Source organism: Nerophis ophidion, linkage group LG08, assembly GCF_033978795.1.
Source record: "Nerophis ophidion isolate RoL-2023_Sa linkage group LG08, RoL_Noph_v1.0, whole genome shotgun sequence".
Taxonomy (NCBI): Eukaryota; Metazoa; Chordata; class Actinopteri; order Syngnathiformes; family Syngnathidae; genus Nerophis; species Nerophis ophidion.
The window spans coordinates 65,047,524-65,071,362 of NC_084618.1; the positions used below are offsets into that span (position 1 = coordinate 65,047,524).

The 23,839-nt window shown below is 39.0% G+C and overlaps 1 protein-coding gene across 4 annotated transcripts in view; it reads right to left on the reverse strand.

Moving 5' to 3' along the window:
• The window catches only part of si:dkey-94f20.4 (synembryn-A), a 34,399-nt gene that overhangs the window by 3,335 nt on the left and 7,225 nt on the right, over positions 1 to 23,839 (reverse strand). The window contains exons 2-13 of one of the 4 annotated variants that reach the window (XM_061909381.1): positions 11,095 to 11,160; positions 10,985 to 11,016; positions 8,322 to 10,862; positions 8,024 to 8,118; positions 7,907 to 7,954; positions 7,487 to 7,504; positions 4,107 to 4,196; positions 3,434 to 4,038; positions 1,843 to 1,978; positions 472 to 660; positions 300 to 394; positions 38 to 188 (exon numbers count right to left, since the gene is read on the reverse strand). In XM_061909381.1, coding sequence (XP_061765365.1) covers positions 38 to 188; positions 300 to 394; positions 472 to 660; positions 1,843 to 1,978; positions 3,434 to 4,038; positions 4,107 to 4,196; positions 7,487 to 7,504; positions 7,907 to 7,954; positions 8,024 to 8,113 — 1,422 coding nt within the window. In that variant the 5' untranslated portion in view covers positions 8,114 to 8,118; positions 8,322 to 10,862; positions 10,985 to 11,016; positions 11,095 to 11,160. Of the gene's footprint in view, positions 1 to 37; positions 189 to 299; positions 395 to 471; positions 661 to 1,842; positions 1,979 to 3,433; positions 4,039 to 4,106; positions 4,197 to 7,486; positions 7,505 to 7,906; positions 7,955 to 8,023; positions 8,119 to 8,321; positions 10,920 to 10,984; positions 11,017 to 11,094; positions 11,161 to 23,839 lie in introns of those variants that run through there. The other 3 variants (XM_061909383.1, XM_061909384.1, XM_061909382.1) reach the window with 3 other exon arrangements.

Below are 23,839 nucleotides of genomic sequence, written 5' to 3' on the forward strand. Positions count from 1 at the left end.
CAATTGCAGGAAAATGCTTCAGTCTTGTGACTCTTACTGATTCCAAGCGTCTCTCCATGAATAGCAGCAGGGTGTGGACACAGTCCATGTTGAACCCCTGGCACTGCTCAGAGTCGGGCTCCAATGGCACCATCAGGAGAACATCCAGACACTGGAGAGGCAGCGCCGATAACAGGTTGATCGTATGACTGGAACATAAAAAGATATCTAAAAGAAACGTAGACTGTATATTGATTTAATTTATAGTCATTTAGCTCAACAAAACTAAGGTTGAAAAAAATGGAGACGAAAACCCTAACCCTTGCAGTTCATCTGTGTCCTCGGGCAACATGCACTTCCTCATCATGCAGAGACGCAGGATTGCCACTAGATGTCGGTATAGTGCTGCATCAGCCTGTGGAGTAAGCCAACATACATGTTCCCATTACTGTGGCAGAAAGCAAGAAGTTATTCTGTTCCACTAATGCTTACCTCGCTCGGCGCATGTCCATGGGCTCTGTGTGTGATGTTGAAAAGGATTTTCAGGATCTCGATGATGCGCTGAGAGGCCTCCAGAGAAATAGGTGGCGCCGCCGGGTCCAGCACGCAGTCATACTGCTCCTTCCACTGCACCTCCAGGTAGTCCTCCAGGGCCGCTGAGAGGATGGAGACGCCTCCCTCCTGGAAGAGGCAAATTAAGTCAGAGATTATTAAAATTTAAAGGCCGACTGAAACCCACTACCCACGCAGTCTGATAGTTTATAAATCAATGATGAACTATTAACATTGCGACACATGCCAATAGGGCCTTTTTAGTTTATTCAATTGCAATTTTAAACTTCCCGCGAGTTTCTTGTTGAAAACGTTGCGGAATGATGACGCTTACGCGTCACGTCACTGACTGTCAGGAAATATTAGCTCGGCACCAGTTACGGCTAAAGTCGTCTGCTTTAACCGTATAATTACACAATATTTCGGACATCTGTGTTGCTGAATCTTTTGCAATTTGTTCATTTAATAATGGAGACTAGAAAAAACAATGCTGTTGGTGGAAAGCGGTGTATTGCAGCTGTCTTTAGCACTGAGACACAGCCGATGTTTCTTTGTTTGTTGTGAAGCGGAACGGTCAAGCGAACATGTTTTCTCTATGTCAACCAGCATGTTTTTGGATGGGGAAATTGTGATATATATTTTACCGGAGAAATCATTGGATTATTCGTCGTCCTGCAGCAGCGGCAGCTGTGAGCTTGGCTGCTCGGCTTCTCTTTGAGACACTGCGTGTTCACCGCAGCCATTCGACCTCGAGGTATGTCTTTACAATCTTTTACAATCTTTAAAATCTCACTAAAACACTGTAAAACAACAAACAGATAAGGGATCTTCTAGAATTATCCTAGTAAATGTGTCTAATTACATCTGAAACGCTCACACTGCCGTCGCTCGGAGCCGTCGCTTTTTTGTTTTGTTTTGATTCTATTCCTTCACTATCAATATCCTAATTCACAAATCTTTCATCCTCGCTCAAATTAATGGTTAAATTGTCGCTTTCTTGGTCTGAATTACTCTTACTGCTGGTGGCTCCCATTAAAAACAATGGGAATATGTGTGGAGCCCTGCAACTAGTGACGTCAGGCGCACATAATTCCAGTAAAGGCAGGGCTTTTCTATTAGCGACCAAAAGTTGCGAACTGTATCGTCGATGTCCTCTACTAAATCCTTTAGGCAAAAATATGGCAGTATCGCTAAATGATCAAGAATGACACATAGAATGGGCCTGCTAGTCCCGTTTAAATAAGAAAATCTCATTTCAGTAGGCCTTTAACGCCATGCTCTCTATCACTGTTGTAGAAGTGAAAGAGTCACCTGCTGAAGCTGAGCGCTGAGTTCAGGTCGCAGTGCAGTGATGAGGAAGGTAAGTCGTAATTCATAGAACTGAACACTGGAGGGAGCTGGGTGAGTGATCCTGGAGGAGAGGCGCTCTTTGAGGCCGCTTATTAGCCTGATCAAAATAAAATAAGCAGTGTGAAAGGTTATGGATAGTGGTGTCCCTTTACAACTTTTCACTTCCTATATGACACCAACATTGAAGCCTTGCATATTAGCCGTTGTGGACTTAAACAAGTTGAATGGCGTTACCATTTAGTGGTCACTTGTACGGAATGTGTACTGTACTGTGCAATCTACTAATAAAAGTTTCAATCAATCAATCAATGATACTTTTATTATTACAGGGTGGAATGTTAAAACATGCTTGATAAAAGTGAAATTAGTCAAACAGAGACCAATGGTAGGTATCAAACCTCAAATATTTAATATTAACCGCTAGGGCTGCGAATCTTTGGGTGTCCCACGATTAGATTCAATATCGATTCTTGGGGTCGCGATTCGATTATAAATCGATTTTTTCGATTGAACACAATTCTCGATTCCAAAACGATATTTTTCCGATTCAAAACGATTCTGTATTCATTTAATACATAGGATTTCAGCAGGATTTACCCCAGTCTGCTGACATACTAGCAGAGTAGTAGATTAAAAAAAAAAAAAAACTTATATAATTGTAAAGGACAATGTTTTATCAACTGATTGCAATAATGTAAATTTATTTTAAATATTAAACGAGCCAAAAATATGACTTATTTTATCTTTGTGAAAACATTGGACACAGTGTGTTGTCAAGCTTATGAGATGCGATGCAAGTGTAAGCCACTGTGACACTATTGTGCTTTTTTTTATTTTTATAAATGTCTAATGATAATGTCAATGAGGGATTTTTAATCACTGTTATGCTGAAATTATACCTAATATTGATACTTTTGTTGATAATATTCATTTTTGTTTCACTACTTTTGGTTTGTTCTGTGTCGTGTTTGTGTCTCCTCAATTGCTCTGTTCATTGCAGTTCTGAGTGTTGCTGGGTGAGGTTTGGTTTTGGAATTGGATTGCATTGTTATGGTTTTGCTGTGTATTGTTTTGTTGGATTGATAAAAAAAAAAATCGATTAAAAAAAAAAAGAGAATCGATTCTGAATCGCACAACGTGAGAATCGCTATTCAAAATCGAATCAATTTTTCCCACACCCCTATTAATCGCTTAGAATAGATTAATGCTGTCTTTAAGTTTAAGTCGAGTATTAAGTGTTTTTTTTTTTGGCAACTATTGTTTTTGAGCTATTGTGTAGCTGCTAGCTCCTAGTATTTAATAGCCTACTATGTTTAAGTTTTTGTAAAGGACATCACTAAAATACACAAAGGGACCAATCTTGTGTGAGGGCATTTAGATGTTAAGTGGCTATTGAGCTTTGCAAAAGTAAACGTGCTGCAGAACTGTGCATAAAAGGAACTTGTATCAGAGATTTTAGATGCAAGCTGATATTATCCTATAATTGTTTTTTTTTGCTGATATCGAACTGGCCAACTTATGACTATAAATATTTATGAATAAAGAAACCCACCTGAGTGCGCTGAACCTCTCCTGTGCCCAGGTGCTGTTGTACACCACATTACATAACACCTTCAAAGCCTCCTTGTTCTGCATCTCCTCTACTGATGTCCCATCCTCCTCATCTTCATCGTTGCCCTCCATCTTGCTCTCACGACGGTCCTTCCTCCCTCGCTCCAGCTCCTTGTGATGCACGCTGCCTCTGTGCATTTCAATAATGCTGGGCCTGTGGCTTCCGGGCCAGCTAATAGTGTCCGCGTCGCTGTAGTTGGAGGCGCTGACGTCACTCTTTGCATCGTCTTCAAATGCAGAGCACTCTTCATTTAGGTCATTGACATCATCGTCACTACCATCGCCGCAACACATCGGTGCTTTGACCTCAGAGAGAGAGGACATGATGTTGTCGTAGAAATCAGAGTCGGGGCCGCTGGCGTCATCGTTTGATTCACTCGTGCTCAGTCCTGCCAGTTTAGCCAGAGTCAAGAGAGCGCTGTCGGTCACCAAAGGGCCCAGGACCCTCTTGTCTCTGGAGAGGATCCTAAGGGTGCGGAGTGCAATTCTTAGCAGATGGCAGTGCACTCCAGTTCTTATAAACCTCACCAGCACCACAGCCAAACTCTGAAAAAAATGTACACTTAAAATTATTGACTGGAACATTCAAGACTAAGAAGGTGGGAGTTTCAAACCTGTCTGAGGAGGAGACCCCGGTCCTCTTGGTCATTCTCGTCACAATCAGAGTCAGAATCTGCACAATCTCTTACTTTATTTTTCCTAAACTGATAAAACAGGAAATAAATGACAACTACGGGTTATTTTTATTGTAAAAACTTGTGGAGTTATTACAAAACCCAAAACCAGTGACGTTTGCACATTGTGCAAATCGTAAAATAAAAACAGAAAACAATGATTTGGAAATTCTTTTCAACTTATATTCAATTGAATAGACTGCAATGTTTGAACTATATATATATATTTTGCAAATAATCATTAACTTAGAATTTAATGGCAGCAACACATTGCAAAAAAGTTGGCACAGGGACATTTTTACCACTGTGTTACATCACCTTTCCTTTTTAACACTCAATAAGTGTTTGGGAGCTGAGGAGACCCATTTTTGAAGCTTTTACAGCAGGAATTATTTCCAATTCTGGCTTGATGTACAGTTTAAGTTGTTCAACAGTCCGGGGTCACCGTTGTCGAATTTTACGCTTCAAAATGCGCCACACATTTTCAACGGGAGACAGGTCTGGACTACAGGCAGGCCAGTCTAGTACACGCACTCTTTTACTATGAAGCCACTCTGTTGTAACACGTTGCTTGGCATTGTCTTTCTGAGATAAGTTGGAGCGTCCATGAAAAAGACGTTGCTTGGATGGCAACATGTTTCTCCAGAACCTGTATGTACCTTTCAGCATTAATGGTGCCTACACAAATGTGTAAGTTACCCATGCCTTGGGCACTAATGCACCCCCATGCCATCACAGATGCTGGCTTTTGAGCTTTGCGCCTATAACAGTCCAGATGGTTCTTTTTGTCTTTGGTCCGGATGACAAGACGTCCACAGTTTCCCAAAAAAATTTGAAATGTGGACTCGTCAGACCACAGAACACTTTTCCACTTTGCATCAGTCCATCTTAGATGAACTCGAGCCCAGCAAAGCTGGCAGCGTTTCTGGGTGTTGTTGATTAATGGCTTTCGCTTTGCATAGTGGAGTTTTAACTTGCACTTACAGATGTAGCGACGAATGTAGTTACTGACAGTGGTTTTCTGAAGTGTTCCTGAACCCATGTGGTAATGTCAATTTTTGATGCATTACCGCCTGAGGGATCGAAGGTCACAGGCATTCAATGTTGCTTTTTGGCCTTGTCGCTTACGTGCAGTGATTTCTCCAGATTTTCTGAACCTTTTGATGATATTACGAACCGTAGATGATGAAATCCCTAAAATCCTTGCAATAGTTCGTTGAGAAATGTTGTTCTTAAACTGTTCGACAATTTGCTCACACATTTGTTCACAAAGTGGTGACCCTCGAACCCATCCATCCTCGTTTGTGAATGACAGAGCATTTCATGAAAGCTGCTTTTATACCCAATCATGGCACCCACCTGTTCCCAATTAGCCTGTTTACCTGTGGGGTGTTCCAAATGAGTATTTGATGAGCATTCCACAACTTTATCAGTCTTTTTTGCCACCTATGCCAGCTTTTTTGAAACATGTTGCAGGCATCAAATTCTAAATGAGAAAATATTTGCAAAAAATAACAAAGTTTACCAGTTCAAATGTTAATTATCTTGTCTTTGCATTGTATTAAATTGAATATAGGCTGAAACGGGACGGTATGTCTCTGTTGGCAGAGCGGCCGTGCCAGCAACTTGAGGGTTGCAGGTTCGATTCCCGCTTCTGCCATCCGAGTCTCTGCCGTTGTGTCCTTGGGCAAGACACTTTACCCACCTGCTCCCAGTGCCACCAACACTGGTTTAAATGTAACTTAGATATTAGGTTTCACAATGTAAAGCACTTTGAGTGACTTGAGAAAAGCGCTATATAAATATAATTCACTTCCAAATGATTAGCAAATCATCGTATTATGTTTTATTTACGATTTACACAACGTGCCAACTTCATTGGTTTTGGGTTTTGTGCATGAAGGAATAGATTGTGCGTACAATTTGACTGTAAATTAGTGGCGCGCCCTAAAGGTTGTGCTAACAATGCTTTGGAAGACATGCTAACATACATATAATACAGATATAAGCAAAGTTTTGGAATAATGAAACAAATGTTCACTGACACATGGACAAATAGTTGTTAATTCCCAAAGACGTTTGCTCGATGGCAACAATGTTTTTCAACCAATCTTACTCAAATGTTACCCAACTGAGCTTGTTTAATGTCTAAAGGTGTGTACTAATTGTTGTAGTATTTTAAGTATCATTTGGTGTTTTGTTCAGCACAATATGTTGTGTGAGAAATGTCAAGTCAATCCGACTTGAATAACAGCGTCAGAATAATAATAGCCCAGGCAACACAGGAGGGCGCATGTTCTGACAAATTGTCCCCTGTTTGTTTAGCTTATATTTTTTAAAAATGCAATATTGTCTTGATAGTGCAATTTTTTTTTACTATAGCAGTGCCTCAAGTTAAGAGTGCCCCAACATAAGAGTGTTTTGAGATAAGAGCTTTGTCTCAGCTAGTTTTTACGCTTTAAGTTGCAAGGAAAAAAACTGACTTCCAAGCATTGCCGCTGTTAGTTGGTGTAGCAAATTTCACAGTGAACCCTGACTAAAAATTATGGTCTTATTCGCTAGCAATACATTTTACTGTCGCTAAAAATCGTCATCATTTTTTTTCCAAGCATGGTTAGTTAAAGTACCAATGATTGTCACACACACACTAAGTGGGGTGAAATTTGTCCTCTGCATTTGACCCATCCCTTTGTTCACCCCCTGGGAGGTGAGGGGAGCAGTGGGCAGCAGCGGTGCCGCGCCCGAGAATCATTTATGGGGATTTAACCCCCAATTGCAACCCTTGATGCTGAGTGCCAAGCAGGGAGGTAATGGGTCCCATTTTTATAGTCCTTGCATGGTTAGGAAGAAAGAGAGTGTGAAGGACGGATGAGTGAGAAGAAGTGGATGCTGTTCATTGTATTAGAGAAAGAAATAATCAGAAACATGACCGAGGGTTTCCCCGACTTGGCAAAGCATTTCAGTCATATCACTGCTTGTCTGCATGCCAGCCCAGGATGTTGAAATAATATCTAAATTGTGCTGTTTGAGATATTGAGTCAAACATATTTGGAGTTAATAGCTCTGTCACGGAATCAGTAACAGAAATAGTAAATTGAGGTATAGTCTGTAAGAAAAATGTTCAGCTTTATTTGCTTCTTAATTCATATTTATACCTGTTTTCTGTGTGTGCTGTACTGCTATTGCCACTGTTTTGTGCACCATGTTGCTTCTATGTAATTCAATCTATTGTCATATCATATTCATTAAAAGTGAGACACCACCAATGCCCAGTTGCCACTACATTAGTTTAAACATGCGTAACTATGGCAGCGCTGTACCTCTTCCAGCTTCCTTTGCTACATATGAGCAGCCAGGCAGCCATTAGCCAAAGATGCATGAGAAGGAGAAAGAAAACAACGTCAGTATATTAATAAAAGGCATGGATTCATTTGAACCACTGCTCAGAGGCTGCAAGTGAGTGTCGAAAAAGATTATCACTCTGGCAGGGTGAAGCATCTGCTTTTACAGAAGCTCAATCTGCCTGAGCACGCAAGGATAGAGGATCAGGGACGTCTGATACAGCAGAATTACTAATAAGACTGGAGGAGAACTGAAGAGAGGTAGAGGAAGGCAGATGATGCCATTTAAAAAGGAATAGTGGGGGGTGGGGGGAGGCAAGAAATAAACATTGAAGGGGTGTGGCGGTTAACTCTTTGCTGGCAAATGCAGAGACCCGCTGTACTGTAAAAGATGCTTACTTTCCTCCGGTCTCTCTCCTCTGCGTCAAAGAAGAAACACTGGGCATACTGTAGAAACAGAGTCACATGCATTTGTCAGTATACACATCGCACAACAAATGTGTGTGTTTATGTTACCTCTCTGTTGAACTCCTGCAGCTGAGTGTGAACGTCACTCTCATCCCTGTGCCTGATGCACCGAATAATCCCCTCCACGTCCACGACCATGCTTGCTGCACACGCACATCCACCGTTAATAGAAATGGAAGTTGTGCAATAATCACGATATGAGTGATGGAGATTATCGATACCATGATGAACGTAAAGATAAAATGGGACTTTCAAATGCACATTTAGTCACTTTGTGTGTGAGACAAACAATTAATGATACAAACACATATTTTAACAACTGGTTAAGGACTTGGCGCTATCTTACCTTGAGGTGATATCCCGGAGGTGTGCTGTCACAGCTGCAGCAGCTCCAGTGTTTCTGAGCTCTACGTATGTGAACAGTGTTCTGCTCAGTTCTCTCGCTTCACTTTCGCACACTCTCTCTCTTGTTAATCCAAAAGAGATGCTGGGGCCACAGAGTTTATAATCCACTAATGGACTCCAAGCTTATATCTCCCTGTGATGACCGTCTAACCTTTTCTGGGTTTTTGCAGACTTGGACTGTGCTCTCTCTCTCTCACATATGTCTCGATCTATCAAATCTCGCAAATAACTGTGGTGTCATTAAAAAAACATTACTCATCATAGCCCTCTCCTGTTGCATAATCACATGGCAGCTGAAACCTATACATGAAAAAGAAAATACTGCAGAGAAATTTCAATTTTATCTACATCTTGTTGAGCAAAACATTTTAATGTAAAATATGTAACGTATCATATTGAAACTGTGTACATGTTCAAAATAAACTTCAACAAACCAACCAACAACCTGAAAAGGCAGTTGTGATGTGCAGTATTTTGACAGAGTGTTTTTTAAACTACTCGCACCAGATGGAGCTATTTTCATTAAATCTTCAGGGGAAAAACGTTTTATCAGCTTTTGAAAATTCCAAGATGGTTTTGGACTATTTCAAAAGCTAACATTATGAATTCCTTCCCCAACAGTTTTATTGTGTACAAGTACTACTGATACTAAGGAACAGGAGTTAGAAAACACTCAAAAAGAGAATTTTAATTTAGAAAACATGCCTTCAAAATAACTACTTTGGAGGTATGCCCTGGAAAATTCAATGGGCCAGACATTAAGGTCTTAATAGTCCCATTTCATGTTTAACAATAATACTACAAACAATGGGTATTTTACATTGGTTGTTCTAGAGTCATGATCAGGCGTTTCAAAGGTGAGGACCAATCTCACACTTTGCCAAAGTTTTTATTGATTCGATGCAAGCTCCATTGCTTCCTCAAACTGAAACTTGTCTTTGAAGTTGGCCATGATTGTTTGAATAATAAAAATAAAAATAAACATCAAAGTATAGGCACAATGTTGACGCACCATTGACGCACAGTCTTATGTTTTTCATTGCACTATTGCGCAGGAGTTCCTTGCCTTTAGGATATTAGTCTGCGAACAGGGTCTGGTACTTTTTGTTGATTGGCTATTGTGCCCCAGCAGACAGCAGACAGCAGACAGGGCTTAACAGTTGTCTATTGTCAAGTCAGGCGGCGGGCAAAAGGTCAAAGTTCAGTGCTTTTGGATAGCACTGTGTGGCGAATGTATCCACCTAGTTACAAATGACATGCAAAATATTCGTATCTGAAGAAAGTAAAGACAGTCTGCAGCAGTGCATGTTGTGTCTTTATGGTGTAAGGCTTGGCATGGACAACAGAGCAGGACAATTCATGTCAGAGTTGTATCTGCCGTTAGTGTACCTAAGTTTCAAAGGGAAGTGTGCTATAGTATATTTGCGACTAATCTAACATAAGTGTTCATTGAGCCTGCAATAATCAACAACAAAAGGCCCATTGGTGGGCAACCGTGATGATATCAAGAAATTTTGGACGGTTCTGTGTTTTGTTTTGCGTTTGTAACTTTCAGTTTTGGCTAGGTAGTAGGGTGTAACGATTTGTTTTAACAAGGAATCCATTCATTCGATAATTGCGATTGCCGATACGATTCAGGGACAAACTAATTTTTTAGAACGATACAATCTGTAACGATTCAGTGAGTTGAAATCGATTCAGAAACCTTTAGCAACCAGTGCGACTGTGAAATAAATACTACTTCCTGGAGACTGCAGATGAAGTTTCCTATATTCCTGTTATTTATTGTAAGGAAGTGAGATATAAATGAATTGTGGATACTAACAAGCAAGTAAACAACAACTAATGGCGCAATATAAAGTTCCTTTATCTAGCTATACAGTATCTGTTCTACGCCCTGGCGTAGCCGATGAAGGACAGCGTCCCAGGTGTGTAGAAGCATGTATGCCCCCTCATCATTGTTGATTGTGTTGGCTCCTCGTTTCCTGATTTCCATTGCCTCCTTAATCCATGTTTTCTATTTCTTTCTTTCTGATGAAATTACTTTTCCTTGGCTGTTAGTTGCTGTCGCCTCATGTTGTGTTCTAGAAGTTGGTGCGTCGCTGTAACTTGTACCGCTGTCACTTTGTTGTGTCGGTCACATGTTTTGTTGCTTAAAGTTGTGTTGCGGCTTAAAATTATTGTGTTGTGTCGTTTTTATTTGTTGTGGCTTTTGAAATTGCGCTGTAGCTGAAGGTTTTTGTGTCATAACGTTTGATATTGGCTTGTGGTGTCTGTCATCACTTTCTCGACCACCGTAGCTATTCGTCATGACGTCACAGACCGGCAAAAAAACATAACTTTTCATATCCTTATTTTTAAGTGTTAAACTTAATTTAAAGACAGCAATTCTTCAATGTTTTACTTTTTCTACTATCGATAAAATTGATCAATTCACTTTTAAAACAACCTTCGATCGATTCCTATCTTCCATAAGGCAAACCTGTCGAGCACAGTTTGAAATATTTGAAATTTACAAAATGGATGGATGGATGGATGAAATCGATCTATTGATCAATCGTTACACCCCTACTAGGTAGTTCAACATATTTACACTATAATTACCTGTTTTGCTTGAGAGGGTGTCTTGGGAACTCCTGAAAATAAAAATAAAAATCTGTGAGAAGATAATAATAAAAAGAGAGAATGACAGGCTTTCCTGGCAGGATACTCACTCTTGTGCCCAGTAGGTAGAGGAAACGGGGCCAGGGGGTTCTCAAGTGTTCAACTGGTAGCTGCAGCTTTACAACAACAGGATGTACATAACGTCAAGGATAAATGGGAAAAAGAAGGAGAAGGCTCCCCCACCAAGTACTCCCAGGGATGTAAAAGTATATACCCTGAAGATGAATAGGGCGCTTGAGGCTCAGAATATCAACATGTCAAAGTAAAAAATTGTCACTGATGTATGATTTCCATGAAAACACTTAATTTATTGAAACATTGTGACTAAGTGTCATAACACCGGGGGACACAATAAATCACATCTGAACACCCGAGACTCGTAAGACGATTGGAGGTGTCAATCAACTGGACTTAGCTGGTTACGTAATACGGCTTTACAGTATATTGTTTAGATAGCTTATGCACTCATGGACAATAGAAATAGAAAGTATACCAGGCTTTTTAGGGGTCAGTCCATCTTGTGTGTTTGTGTTTTGGACTAATAACAAAGTAATATTTGTTTACAATTACATGGATGGACAGGATAAATGCTCTCGCTATATGAGTGCGTCATGTATCACATAAAACAACGTAACATTAGGTAATGAGGGAATAAACAAACATTAACAACACTGGCACATCTATGTAAGCTACAATGCTAACATTGTATTCACATTTTAACAGCAACATCATGCAAAGTTAGCCTATTCACTGAAAAAAAACCTAAATAACCAAGCATACAGTACAGCTTGTAAGCAGTGATGGGCAGTCACAAGCTACACGTAGCTAAGCCACGTAGTTTAACTACATTGTCCAGTAGCTTGGCGGTAGCTTAGCAAATTTTTTAACGACTAGCTTTTCCTGTAGTTTATCTACTTTTAGACCCATGTAGCGAGGTAGCTTACATCAAAGCTACAAGCTACATAAACATAAAATACAAATCCAGGCCAAATGAAATACGTAGAAAATACAATGACTTGGATGAATGACAACATCCATACATACGGATAAACTCCAAGATAATAGTTTGGGGTTCGTGTGATGAGTCACAATTGGTTAAGGTTAGGGCGAAACATTACAAACTGGCCAATCAGAGGGAGGATAAGGCGGGTCATCGAAACTAGGAAGCAAAATCATAACAGTGAGTCGGAGACAGAGGGACGCTTCAAGCTGACGACTCAAAAAAACCCATTTAAAAATGGCTGAGAAATTCTCTCCTGCAGATTTGATTTTTCCTTTAGTAATGAAGATGACGTGCAGGAAACCCACAATAATGTGTGTCCTTATCCATATTTAGACAAATGAGATGTTTAGAGTAAACAATGCCCAAAACTTTAGTTTTTAATTGTTTACTCTGTAAACCAAAATCTTTAGAGCTCTCTTCATCTAAGACATCCAACACAAATGTAGGAACACACATTAAGGTGAGTTTTACTGCACATCACTTTTACCAACTGCTCCCAAAACAACACACAAGTCAGTGTTTTAATGTACAAACCCCAAAACCAGTGAAGTTGGCACGTTGTGTAAATCTTAAATAAAAACAGAATACAATGATTTGCAAATCCTTTTCAACTTATATTAAATTGAATAGACTGCAAATACAAGATACTTTACATTTGAACGGGAAAACATTGTTATTTTTTGCAAATATTACCTTATGTGTAATTTGAGGCCTGCAAATTGTTCCAAAAAAATCTGGCACAAGTGGTAAAACAAATGAGAAAGTTGAGGGATGCTAATCAAACAAGTGAACATGCTAAATGGGACCAGGTGGGTGCCATGATTGGGTATAAAAGCAGCTTCCATGAAATGCTCAGTCATTCACAAACAAGAATGAGGCGAGGGTCACCACTTTGTGAACAAATGTGTGAGCAAATTGTCGAACAGTTTAAGAACACAATTTCGCAACAAGCTTTTGCAAGGAATATAGGGATTTCACCATCTAAGGCCCTTACTATCATCAAAAGGTTCAGAAAATCTGGAGATACACCACACTTAAGCGTAATACACATTGAATGCCTATGACCTTCGATCCCTCAGGCGGTACTGCATCAAAAACCGATATCAGTGTGTAAAGGATATCACCACATGGGCTCAGGGAACACTTCAGAAAATCAGTAACTACAGTTGGTCGCTACATCTTTAATGCAATTTAAAACTCTACTATGCAAAGCAAAAGCCATTTATCAACACCCAGAAACGCAGCCGGCTTCGCTGGCCCGAGCTCATCTAAGACAGACTGATGCAAAGTGTAAAAGTGTTCTGTGGTCTGACGAAGCCACATTTCAAATAGTTTTTGGAAACTGTGGACGTTGTGTCCTCTGGAACAAAGAGAAAAAGAACCATACGGATGGTTCCAGGCGCAAAGTTCCAAAGCCAGTATCTGTGATGGTAAGGGGGTGCATTAGTGCCCAAGACATGGGTAATTTACACATCTGTGAAGGCACCATTAATGCTGAAAGGTACATACAGGTTTTGGAGCAACATATGTTGCCACCCAAGCAACTTTATCATGGACTCCCCTGCTTATTTCAGCAAGAAAATGCCAAGACACTAGTTACAACAGCGTAGCTTCATATTAAAAAAGTGTGGGTACGAGACTGGCCTGCCTGTAGCCCAAACCTGTCTCCCATTGAAAATGTGTGGCTCAATATGAAGGGTCAAATACAACTGAAGCTGTACATCAAGCACGAATGGGAATCAATTCCATCTGAAAGGCTTCAAAAATGGTCTCCTCAATTCCCAAACATTAACTGAGTGCTGTTAAAAGGAAAGGCCAAGTAACACAACGGTAGAAATGCCCCTGTGCCAACTTTTTTGCAATGTGTTGCTGCCATTAAATTCAAAGTTAATGATTATTTGCACAAAAAAATGTTGTTTCTCAGTTCGAGCATTAAATATCTTGTCTTTGCAGTCTATTCAATTGAATATAAGTTGAAAAGGATTTACAAATTATTGTAATCTGTTTTTATTTACGAACCACACAATGTGCCAACTTCACTGGTTTTGGGTTTTGTAGGTAGAGAAAAATAATAACATTATAGGGGTGGGCCAAAGCAAAGACAAACTAAAAAAATTCATACAGTTGGGTACGGTGACCCCTAAAAGGAAGTACTTGGGTGTACCAAGCTAAATGACAGATAGTTAAGAGTTATGGACCCTTTTTAGGTCCAATTGTACACTTTCAGTGACATTAACATCGATATTGTACATGTGGGCCCATAGATATACATGCCGTTAAATGTAGCTTTGATGGAGCAAGCTATTTTTGCCATTTATCTTGCAGTGTAGCTAGCTACAATTCTATGGGGATGGCTTCCCCTGTAGCTTAGCTACATTTAATGAGGAGTTACTTGTAGCTTTGCTTACTACATGTTCCTAGCATCTTGCCCCTTGATTGTTCTTAAGTTTGTAGCTTAATGGCCGATAGTTGGCAAAGCTCTATTTTAAGATGTGCGGCGAAGCCTGATTTCTCTTTTTTAACAAAGCTATTCTGTATGAAAGGATGGGCGTTTACACAAGGCGGGCTTAACTATCAAGGAGCAGGTCAGCCAGTTTTCCAAGTTGGAAACCTTTATTTCCTGTTTTGAGCTTTTATTTTGTTCTGCTGTTTCCTGTTACAGAATTTTTACATTACTCTTTACTGTCCGGTTAGACAAAGCTGTGGGCCCCACCTGTCTGGAGTAAGTCGTTAGTAGTGCTTTTAAGCACAGCGGCGGCACCATGTGGACGCCGTTTCATTGTATGAAAATCCTTGCTCCATGTGAAGTGTGTTGGTGTGGTCCTTACAGTTTTCTGAGGCTAACCTGGTCCTCCCACGTACCTATTCTGCTACACAGGTCGGCTCTCACCCCTTTTAGTGCATGTGTTGCTTTACTTTCAGTTGGTCATTTTTATATTAAGTATTGAGAGAAGATTTTTCTGTCATGTCATCAAAACCCGGAGCTTCAAAAGCGACCATTTGAGAACTTCTTCTCTGAAAAGTGAATCAAACAAGCAAGAGAAAACGTCCAATTTCTCTCATGTTTGGCGCTTATAAACTAAATAGTCATTTATTTCATAAGAGTGGAGTCCACCTTTAAAACTGTTACTGATTTTGAGAGATGCTTCAAAAAGAAGGGGTCATGGTGCCATGCAGTTTTACTCCCTTGGAATCAGTAGTCACGACTAACTGTCACTCTGCTTTGGATGACTTGTTATTAAGCCGGAATAGGAATTTGCTTCTCCCCAAAGCATGTTTTGACAGATAAGAATGTTGCTATGGGAATGTAAGCCAGTGTCTAAACTTGACATGTGTACCTAGGTTTCACAGCCCAGTTATTAAGTGGAAAACTACAGGGTATTTCCTGTATTTTACGATGTATTGTGTGCTATTTTCTATTTAATGTTTAAACTAATCTCTCTTAGGATTCATTATTTATTTAAAGGTTAAATCCCTGTCATGATTGAGTAAACATTGACCTCTTTACTGTATTGCAATATTCACTTATCGAATATAATTGCTCACTTTACTTAATGCAAAGTCACTTCCTGTCAATGAGAAAGGACGCAAAGAAAAAGGCTTCGCTTCTGCTACCGGAGTTTTTGTTAAGTCTGAAGATTTTGACCACTGATTTCCGATCGAAGCCACAGGAGTCACCTGGCATCTTCGACCTGATTTTGGCCAGATGATGTCATGTCTGTGTGATCATGTTTTGTTTTTCCAGAAGGCAAAGCAAAGTTGGCGCGGGCAAGGCGTGAATGTAAGTACATCTTTTTTTATTTTAACACTATAACTAAAAAAACAGGAACAAACAAAAGGTGCGCACAATGGCAGAAAACAAACTAAACTAATGAAAACAAACAAAAACTTGCACTATGGCATGAATAACGAACTATAAACAAAACTTACTGGGCATAGAACTGTGAAACATGGCATGACGTGAGTAGAGGTATCGAGGGTGATAGATGGTGGTAGAAGGTGGTGCCAGGACAAAGAACAGAAAGAGACCGCTTAACTAGCAGTGACATAATCAGTGAAAACAGGTGCGAGACATGAGGACAGGTGAAAACGAATGGATTGCTATGGTGAGAAAACAAACAAGGAAGTGCAAAAACAGGAACTGAGTGACCAAAAAACAAAACATGATCACACAGACATGACAGTTGAGAGGCACTGATACGCTGAAATAAGGCGTGTTGGAAGAGCCGTTAGCCTCATACCAACGGCGACTTACCGCAATTCAAAGCGGTTGGCTAGCAACCAGAAGCTACGGTGAGTTTACAGCTGTTTTAAAGTGCTTCTGACGACAAGTGATGTAAGCTGACAGGCTGACACCTCAAATTGATCTCTAAACGGCGCAAGGTACGGAATTGTTGAAACAAACAAGTTAAAAGTGCCGCAAGTTGCTAAAGAACCAACTGCCATTTAAGACACAACAGGCACTGATTTCAGCGACCTGCCGTGATGCCAAAAGCTAAAGGAAAGACTGAAAGCCCGAAACGTTCGGTGTCAACTGACAAAGGACACAAGGGGGAACACGATTTGAGGTTAGACACAGGACATGATTGGAATCAAGAAGGGTTACTAAAAAAATATTACATGAATTTAAAGAAATGAAAGAAGAATTGGAATAAATGATGCATGAATGGAATGTATGGAAAGAAGAAATTAAAGAAATTAAAGAAATGAAAAAAGACCTGAGAAAAGCAACAACAGAACACAAACAAGATGTGAAAAGTCCGCAGCAAAATAAAGAAAGTCTGCAAACTCAGAACACCACCAGAAAAAAAGAAGCCTCTGATATGTGCCAACAAATGAGGACTCTATAAGAAGACAATTACATGCTGTGGATTATCATAGATAAAAGGGATTAGGATAAACGAATTAATGATATCATCGTGACAGGGCACCGAATTAAACCAAGATCCTATGCGTAGGCTGTGATTATTGAAGGTGAACCAGATGAAATGGATTGTCTCAGCAGAACAGCAAGTAGTCAACTTTTTGCAATCAAAGGAAATTGAAATGGACATTAATACCGTCAAAACACGCATCCCACTGAACAGAAGAAACAACGCCACTCCAGTCGTGCTCGCTAAACTCGTAAACAGAACATCCAAATGGCATTGCTGAGACAGGGAAAGAAGCTGAAGGAAAAAAATGTGTACATGAATGAGCATCTCACAAAACGTAATGTTGGAATCGCCAAGAAAGCATGCGACTTGAGAAAGCAGGGAAAAATCCAGGGAACTTTGAGCGCCAACTGTAAAATCTACATCAAGCTGAATGGAGGTCCAGAAGCAAGAGTACTTGTTGTCCATGACATCAAGGACCTGGACAAATTTTAAAGTTTACACAGCTTCCACAACAATGATGATAATGGACTCTGACAGAAAACAAGCACCTAAATTCAACGTCAGCACTACTATGTTCCAAGGGACGACTAAACAAGAAGACCTAGAGTCAAAATAGCATCCACCTACACATATAGAGATAATTGAAACAATATCAAAGATTGTTGAACAAGAAAATATGGAACTAAAAAACATCCGCAACAATGATCACAAAAACCGGGATTTGGAAAAGGATATAGATCCAGATACAATTTTTTTTCTCCCACATCAGTAATAATTGTTTTATTATACAGATGAGCAATGTAATAGCAACATTAAATGTGACAACAAATTGTCAATTATTCATTTTAATAGCAGTAGCTTGTATGCAAACTACAACAACATTAAGAACTTTTTGGAACACATGAACGAACCCTTCAAAGTGATCGCTGTCACAGAAACATGGATTAATGATAAAAAAGGAATATATTTTGATCTGGAAGGATATGAACTAAACTACATCAACAGAACCAACAAAAATGGAGGAGGAGTAGCTGTGTACGTGATGAAGAACCTGAACTACACAGTGGTAAAAATTATGTAATTTGTTATATATCTTAGAATGTATAACCATTGAAATATGGCAGAAAAAAAAGCAAAAACATATTCATCAGTTGTATATATAGATCACGTAGAGAAACATTTGGAGAATAGATCAAGGCAAATTACATGGACAATGGTAAAAAAATAATTTTCTTATGCGGTGACAAGCAAAAGTCTATACCAGGGGTCACCAACCTTTTTGAAACCAAGAGCTACTTCTTGGGTACTGATTAATGCGAAGGGCTACTAGTTTTATACACACTTAAATAAATTGCCAGTAATAGCCAATTCGCTCAATTTATCTTTAATAAATAAATCTATATATATATATCCATCCATCCATCCATCATCTTCCGCTTATCCGAGGTCGGGTCGCGGGGGCAGCAGCCTAAGCAGGGAAGCCCAGACTTCCCTATCTCCAGCCACTTCGTCTAGCTCTTCCCGGGGGATCCCGAGGCGTTCCCAGGCCAGCCGGGAGACATAGTCTTTCCAACGTGTCCTGGGTCTTCCCCGTGGCCTCCTACCAGCTGGACGTGCCCTAAACACATCCCTAGGGAGGCGTTCGGGTGGCATCCTGACCAGATGCCCGAACCTCCTCATCTGGCTCCTCTCGATGTGGGGGAGCAGCGGCTTTACGTTGAGCTCCTCCCGGATGGCAGAGCTTCTCACCCTATCTCTAAGGGAGAGCCCCGCCACCCGGCGGAGGAAACTCATTTCGGCCGCTTGTACCCGTGATCTTATCCTTTCGGTCATGACCCAAAGCTCATGACCATAGGTGAGGATGGGAACGTAGATCGACCGGTAAATTGAGAGCTTTGCCTTCCGGCTCAGCTCCTTCTTCACCACAACGGATCGATACAACGTCCGCATTACTGAAGACGCCGCACCGATCCGCCTGTCGATCTCACGATCCACTCTTCCCCCACTCGTGAACAAGACTCCTAGGTACTTGAACTCCTCCACTTGGGGCAGGGTCTCCTCCCCAACCCGGAGATGGCACTCCACCCTTTTCCGGGCGAGAACCATGGACTCGGACTTGGAGGTGCTGATTCTCATTCCGGTCGCTTCACACTCGGCTGCGAACCGATCCAGTGAGAGCTGAAGATCCCGGCCAGATGAAGCCATCAGGACTACATCATCTGCAAAAAGCAGAGACCTAATCCCGTGGCCACCAAACCGGAACCCCTCAACGCCTTGACTGCGCCTAGAAATTCTGTCCATAAAAGTTATGAACAGAATCGGTGACAAAGGACAGCCTTGGCGGAGTCCAACCTTCACTGGAAACGTGTCCGACTTACTGCCAGCAATGCGGACCAAGCTCTGACACTGATCATACAGGGAGCGGACTGCCACAATAAGACATTCCGATACCCCATACTCTCTGAGCACTCCCCACAGGACTTCCCGAGGGACACGGTCGAATGCCTTCTCCAGAAAAAATAGAAATCCCCATTTTTTTAATATATATATATATATATATATATATATATATATATATATATATATATTAAAAAAATGGGGATTTCTATTTTTTTTTAATATTTTACGGAAGGTTTTTTGAAGAGAATAAATGATGAAAAAAACACTTAATTGAACGGTTTAAAAGAGGAGAAAACAGGGAAAAAAAAGAAAATTACATTTTAAAACATAGTTTATCTTCAATTTCGACTTTTTAAAATTCAAAATTTAACCGAAAAAAAGAAGACAAAAACTAGCTAATTCGCAACATTAAAAAAATAATTTATGGAACATCATTAGTAATTTTTCCTGATTAGGATTAATTTTAGAATTTTGATGACATGTTTTAAATAGGTTAAAATCCAATCTGCACTTTGTTAGAATATATAACAAATTGGACCAAGCTATATTTCTAACAAAGACAAATCATTATTTGTTCTAGATTCTCAGAACAAAACATTTAAAAGAAATTCAAAAGACTTTGAAATAAGATTTAAATTTGATTCTACAGATTTTCTAGATTTGCCAGAAACCTTTTTTGAATTTTAATCATAATAAGCTTGAAAAAATATTTCACAAATATTCTTCTTCGAAATAACTAAGAATTATAGAATTAAATTTTATAATGAAGAATTAAATTACATTTATTTAGTATACTTTACAATAAAAAAATACATTTACTTGAACATTGATTTAAATTGGCAGGAAAGAAGAGGAAGTAATTTAAAAGGTAAAAAGGTATATGTGTTGAAAAATCCTAAAATCATTTTTAAGGTTGTATTTTTTCTCTAAAATTGTCTTTCTGAAAGTTATAAGAAGCAAAGTAAAAAATAAATGAATTTATTTAAACAAGTGAAGACCAATTCTTTAAAATATTTTCCTGGATTTTCAAATTCTATTTGAGTTTTGTCTCTCTTAGAATTAAAAATGTCGAGTAAAGCGAGACAAGCTTGCTAGTAAATAAATAAAATTTAAAAAATAGAGGCAGCTCACTGGTAAGTGCTGCTATTTGAGCTATTTTTAGAACAGGCCAGCGGGCGACTCATCTGGTCCTTACGGGCTACCTGGAGCCTGTGGGCACCGCGTTGGTGACCCCTGGTCTATACAATTATGTACAGCATCAGTTTATATCCTAAAATCACAAAGCCAAGCAGAATCACAGGACACTGTGCTACGCTTATTAATAATATTTTTACCAATGATTTTGATAATAACACTACAAGTTGTCTACTTATAACCGACGTTAGTGGTCATCTGCCTGTTTTTACAATATATGATGGAAACTACAAGAAGAACATGGAAGACAAAAGGACATTTCGAAGACTGTGCACAGAGAGGAAGATGATTGCTTTCAAAATTGAGCTACAAAAGCAAGATTGGGACAATGTGTACATTGAAAAAGAGGTTGATGAAGCATATGAAAATTTCTTAAACAAGTTCATAATACTTTATGACAAACATTGTCCATGGAAACAACTCAGTAGAAAGCAGAGAAAGAATAATCAACCATGGATGACAAAAGGATGTAAGAAGAAGAATACACTATATTGAAAATTTATAGCACAAAGAACTACAAAAGCTGAAATTAAGTACAAAAAGTATAAAAAACAAAATAACAAACATACTACGATCATGTAGAAGATAATATTAAAGTGAATTATTGGACAGGAACAAAACTAATATGAGAGCAACATGGAGCATCCTCAATAGAAATATTGAAAATGGCACTAAGAGGGATTACCCTTAATACTTCTTAGACGGAAATAAAAATAAAGACAACATAAAGGAAGTAGTTGAACGTTTCAATAATTACTTTGTAAATATTGGGCCAAAATTGGAAGAAAGGATTCCAAACCCAGTTTCCTCAGTGGCCTAGTGGTTAGAGTGTCCGCCCTGACATTGGTAGGTTGGGAGTTCAAGCCCCGGCCGAGACATACAAGACTATAAAGAAAATGGGACCCATTGCCTCCCTGCTTGGCACTCAGCATCAAGGGTTGGAACTGGGGGTTAAATCACCATAAATGATTCCCGGGTTCCGCACCGCTGCTGCCCACTGCTCCCCTCACTTCCCAGGGGGTGATCAAGGGAATGGGTCAAATGCAGAGGACAAATTTCACCACACCTAGTGTGTGTGTGTGACAATCATTGGTACTTTAACTTTTAACTTAACTTCAATTGAGGACTATAATGATACCATAGAGCGAAATCCCAACTCCATGTTCTTCAGTAATGTGACACAGGAGGAAATAGCTACAATCGTGAAAAAATGTAAATCTAAGACTTCAACTGATTGTAACGGCATTGATATGGAAACGATAAAAAAGGTTATTGAAGAGATCTCAGGAGCATTAATGTATATTAGTAACCTAACATTTCAAACAGATACATTTCCTAACAAAATTAAAATAGCTGAAGTTGGACCAATTTATAAGACTGGAGACAAACATCAATTTACATATCATAGACCTGTTTCTTTACTTTCACAATTTTCTAAAATCATTGAAAAACTGTTCAAACTGTTTCACAAATAAAAACAGAATACTCGAAGAAAACCAATATGGATACAGAGCTAACACTCCAACTTCAATGGCTAAAATTGAAATTACCGAAAAAATTACCAATGCAATAGATAGTAAAAAATGTGCGGCAGCTGTGTTTATTGTTCTAACCAAAGCATTTGACACAATTAATCACAATATTTTAATCAAAAAACTACGATGTGGCATCAGAGGGTTAGTTTTAAACTGGATAAGTTATCTAATGAACAGGAAACAATACGTGAAGCTAGGCGAACACACTTTAGGGATCAATACTAAGACCTAAATTATTCAGTCTCTATATAAAAGACATTTGTAAAGTTACAAAAGATTTAAAGTTGGTATTATTTGCGGATGATACAATAGCGTTTTGTTTAGGAGAGAACACACAGAAGATAATACAAACAATAACAGAAGAAATGAACAAATTAAAAAGATGGTTTGACAAAAACAGACTTATCATTGAATCTCAGTAAAACTAAAATAATGCTTTTAGGTAACAGTAGTAGAGAAAATCAAACACAAATCCAAATAGACAGAATAGAAATTGAAAGAGTAAATTAAACCAAATGTTTAGGTATAATGATTGATGAGAAATTGAACTGGAAACCTCATGTGAAAAATATAAAACATAAAGTAGCAAGAAACACGTCAATAATGAATAAAGCAAAACATGTTCGAGACCAAAAATCACTTCATATTCTCTACTGCTCACTAGTGTTACCATAGCTGAGTTACTGTGTAGAAATATGGGGAAATTATTACAAAAGTACACTTCATTCACCAACTGTGTTAGAAAAAAGATCAGTTAGAATAATACATATTGTTGGATATAGAGAACATACAAATCTTTTATTTATTGAATCAAAGATACTGAAATTCCATGACATAGTGAATTTGCGAGCAGCTAAAATTATACACAAAGCAAACTATAACCTGCTACCCAAGAATGTACAACAATTCTTCTTAAAAAAAGAGGAGAAATATAATTTTTGAGAAAAACGTAATTTAAAACATTTGTACACACGTACAACACTTAAAATCTTCAGTATATCTGTATGTGGAATTAAATTATGGAATGGATTAAGTAAAGCAAACAAACAATGTACTAATATGATCCACTTTAAGAAACTCTTCAAAGTTAAAGTGTTTACAAAGTATAAAAGAAAAGAACCATGATAAATAACCTGAATGTATTTCATCCATTCTTTCTTACATTCTCAAAATAATCTTACTTATCTCATGATATGAAATATAACTTACTTCACCATTTATTTATTTTTATTGTGATTACTTATGGAGTATATTCTGAATAATTGATATCAGGAAGTGAACAAAAGTTTTAGCAACTGTTATGTAAACGAAAAGGGGTAGGATTAAATAAGCTTTGCTTCTTCCGACTCCTTTTCGAACATGTTGAAAAGAGAAAATGGAAATTGTGATGTATCATGTTGTATGGTTGCATGTTCGAAATGAACTCAAACTCAAAGCAGCTGCAGTTCAGGAGTTTCGTCAGCCAGGCGGCTTTGCTTTCGTTCCGCACGTAGTCCTTTTCCTGGGTTTTATGTGGGAGCATGTTTTGAGGAAATTATTCATGAAAACTACGCAAGAAAGGAGTTCATCCGTAATCATATGTGAGTTCATTAGGCTGAATCGTAATGAGGATGATGACTCAGTGCTCTACTCTAACAACACAGGCCAGCCAGATGTCACACACCGGGGAGGTAAACAATAGAGTCACAAGGGGAAGTTGCGCCTGTAGGGCCAGAAGGCGGCTGAGAGAAAATGAGTGTAATAGTCATATCCGGAAATGCTTAGGATTTTCACTACTAAGATCAAA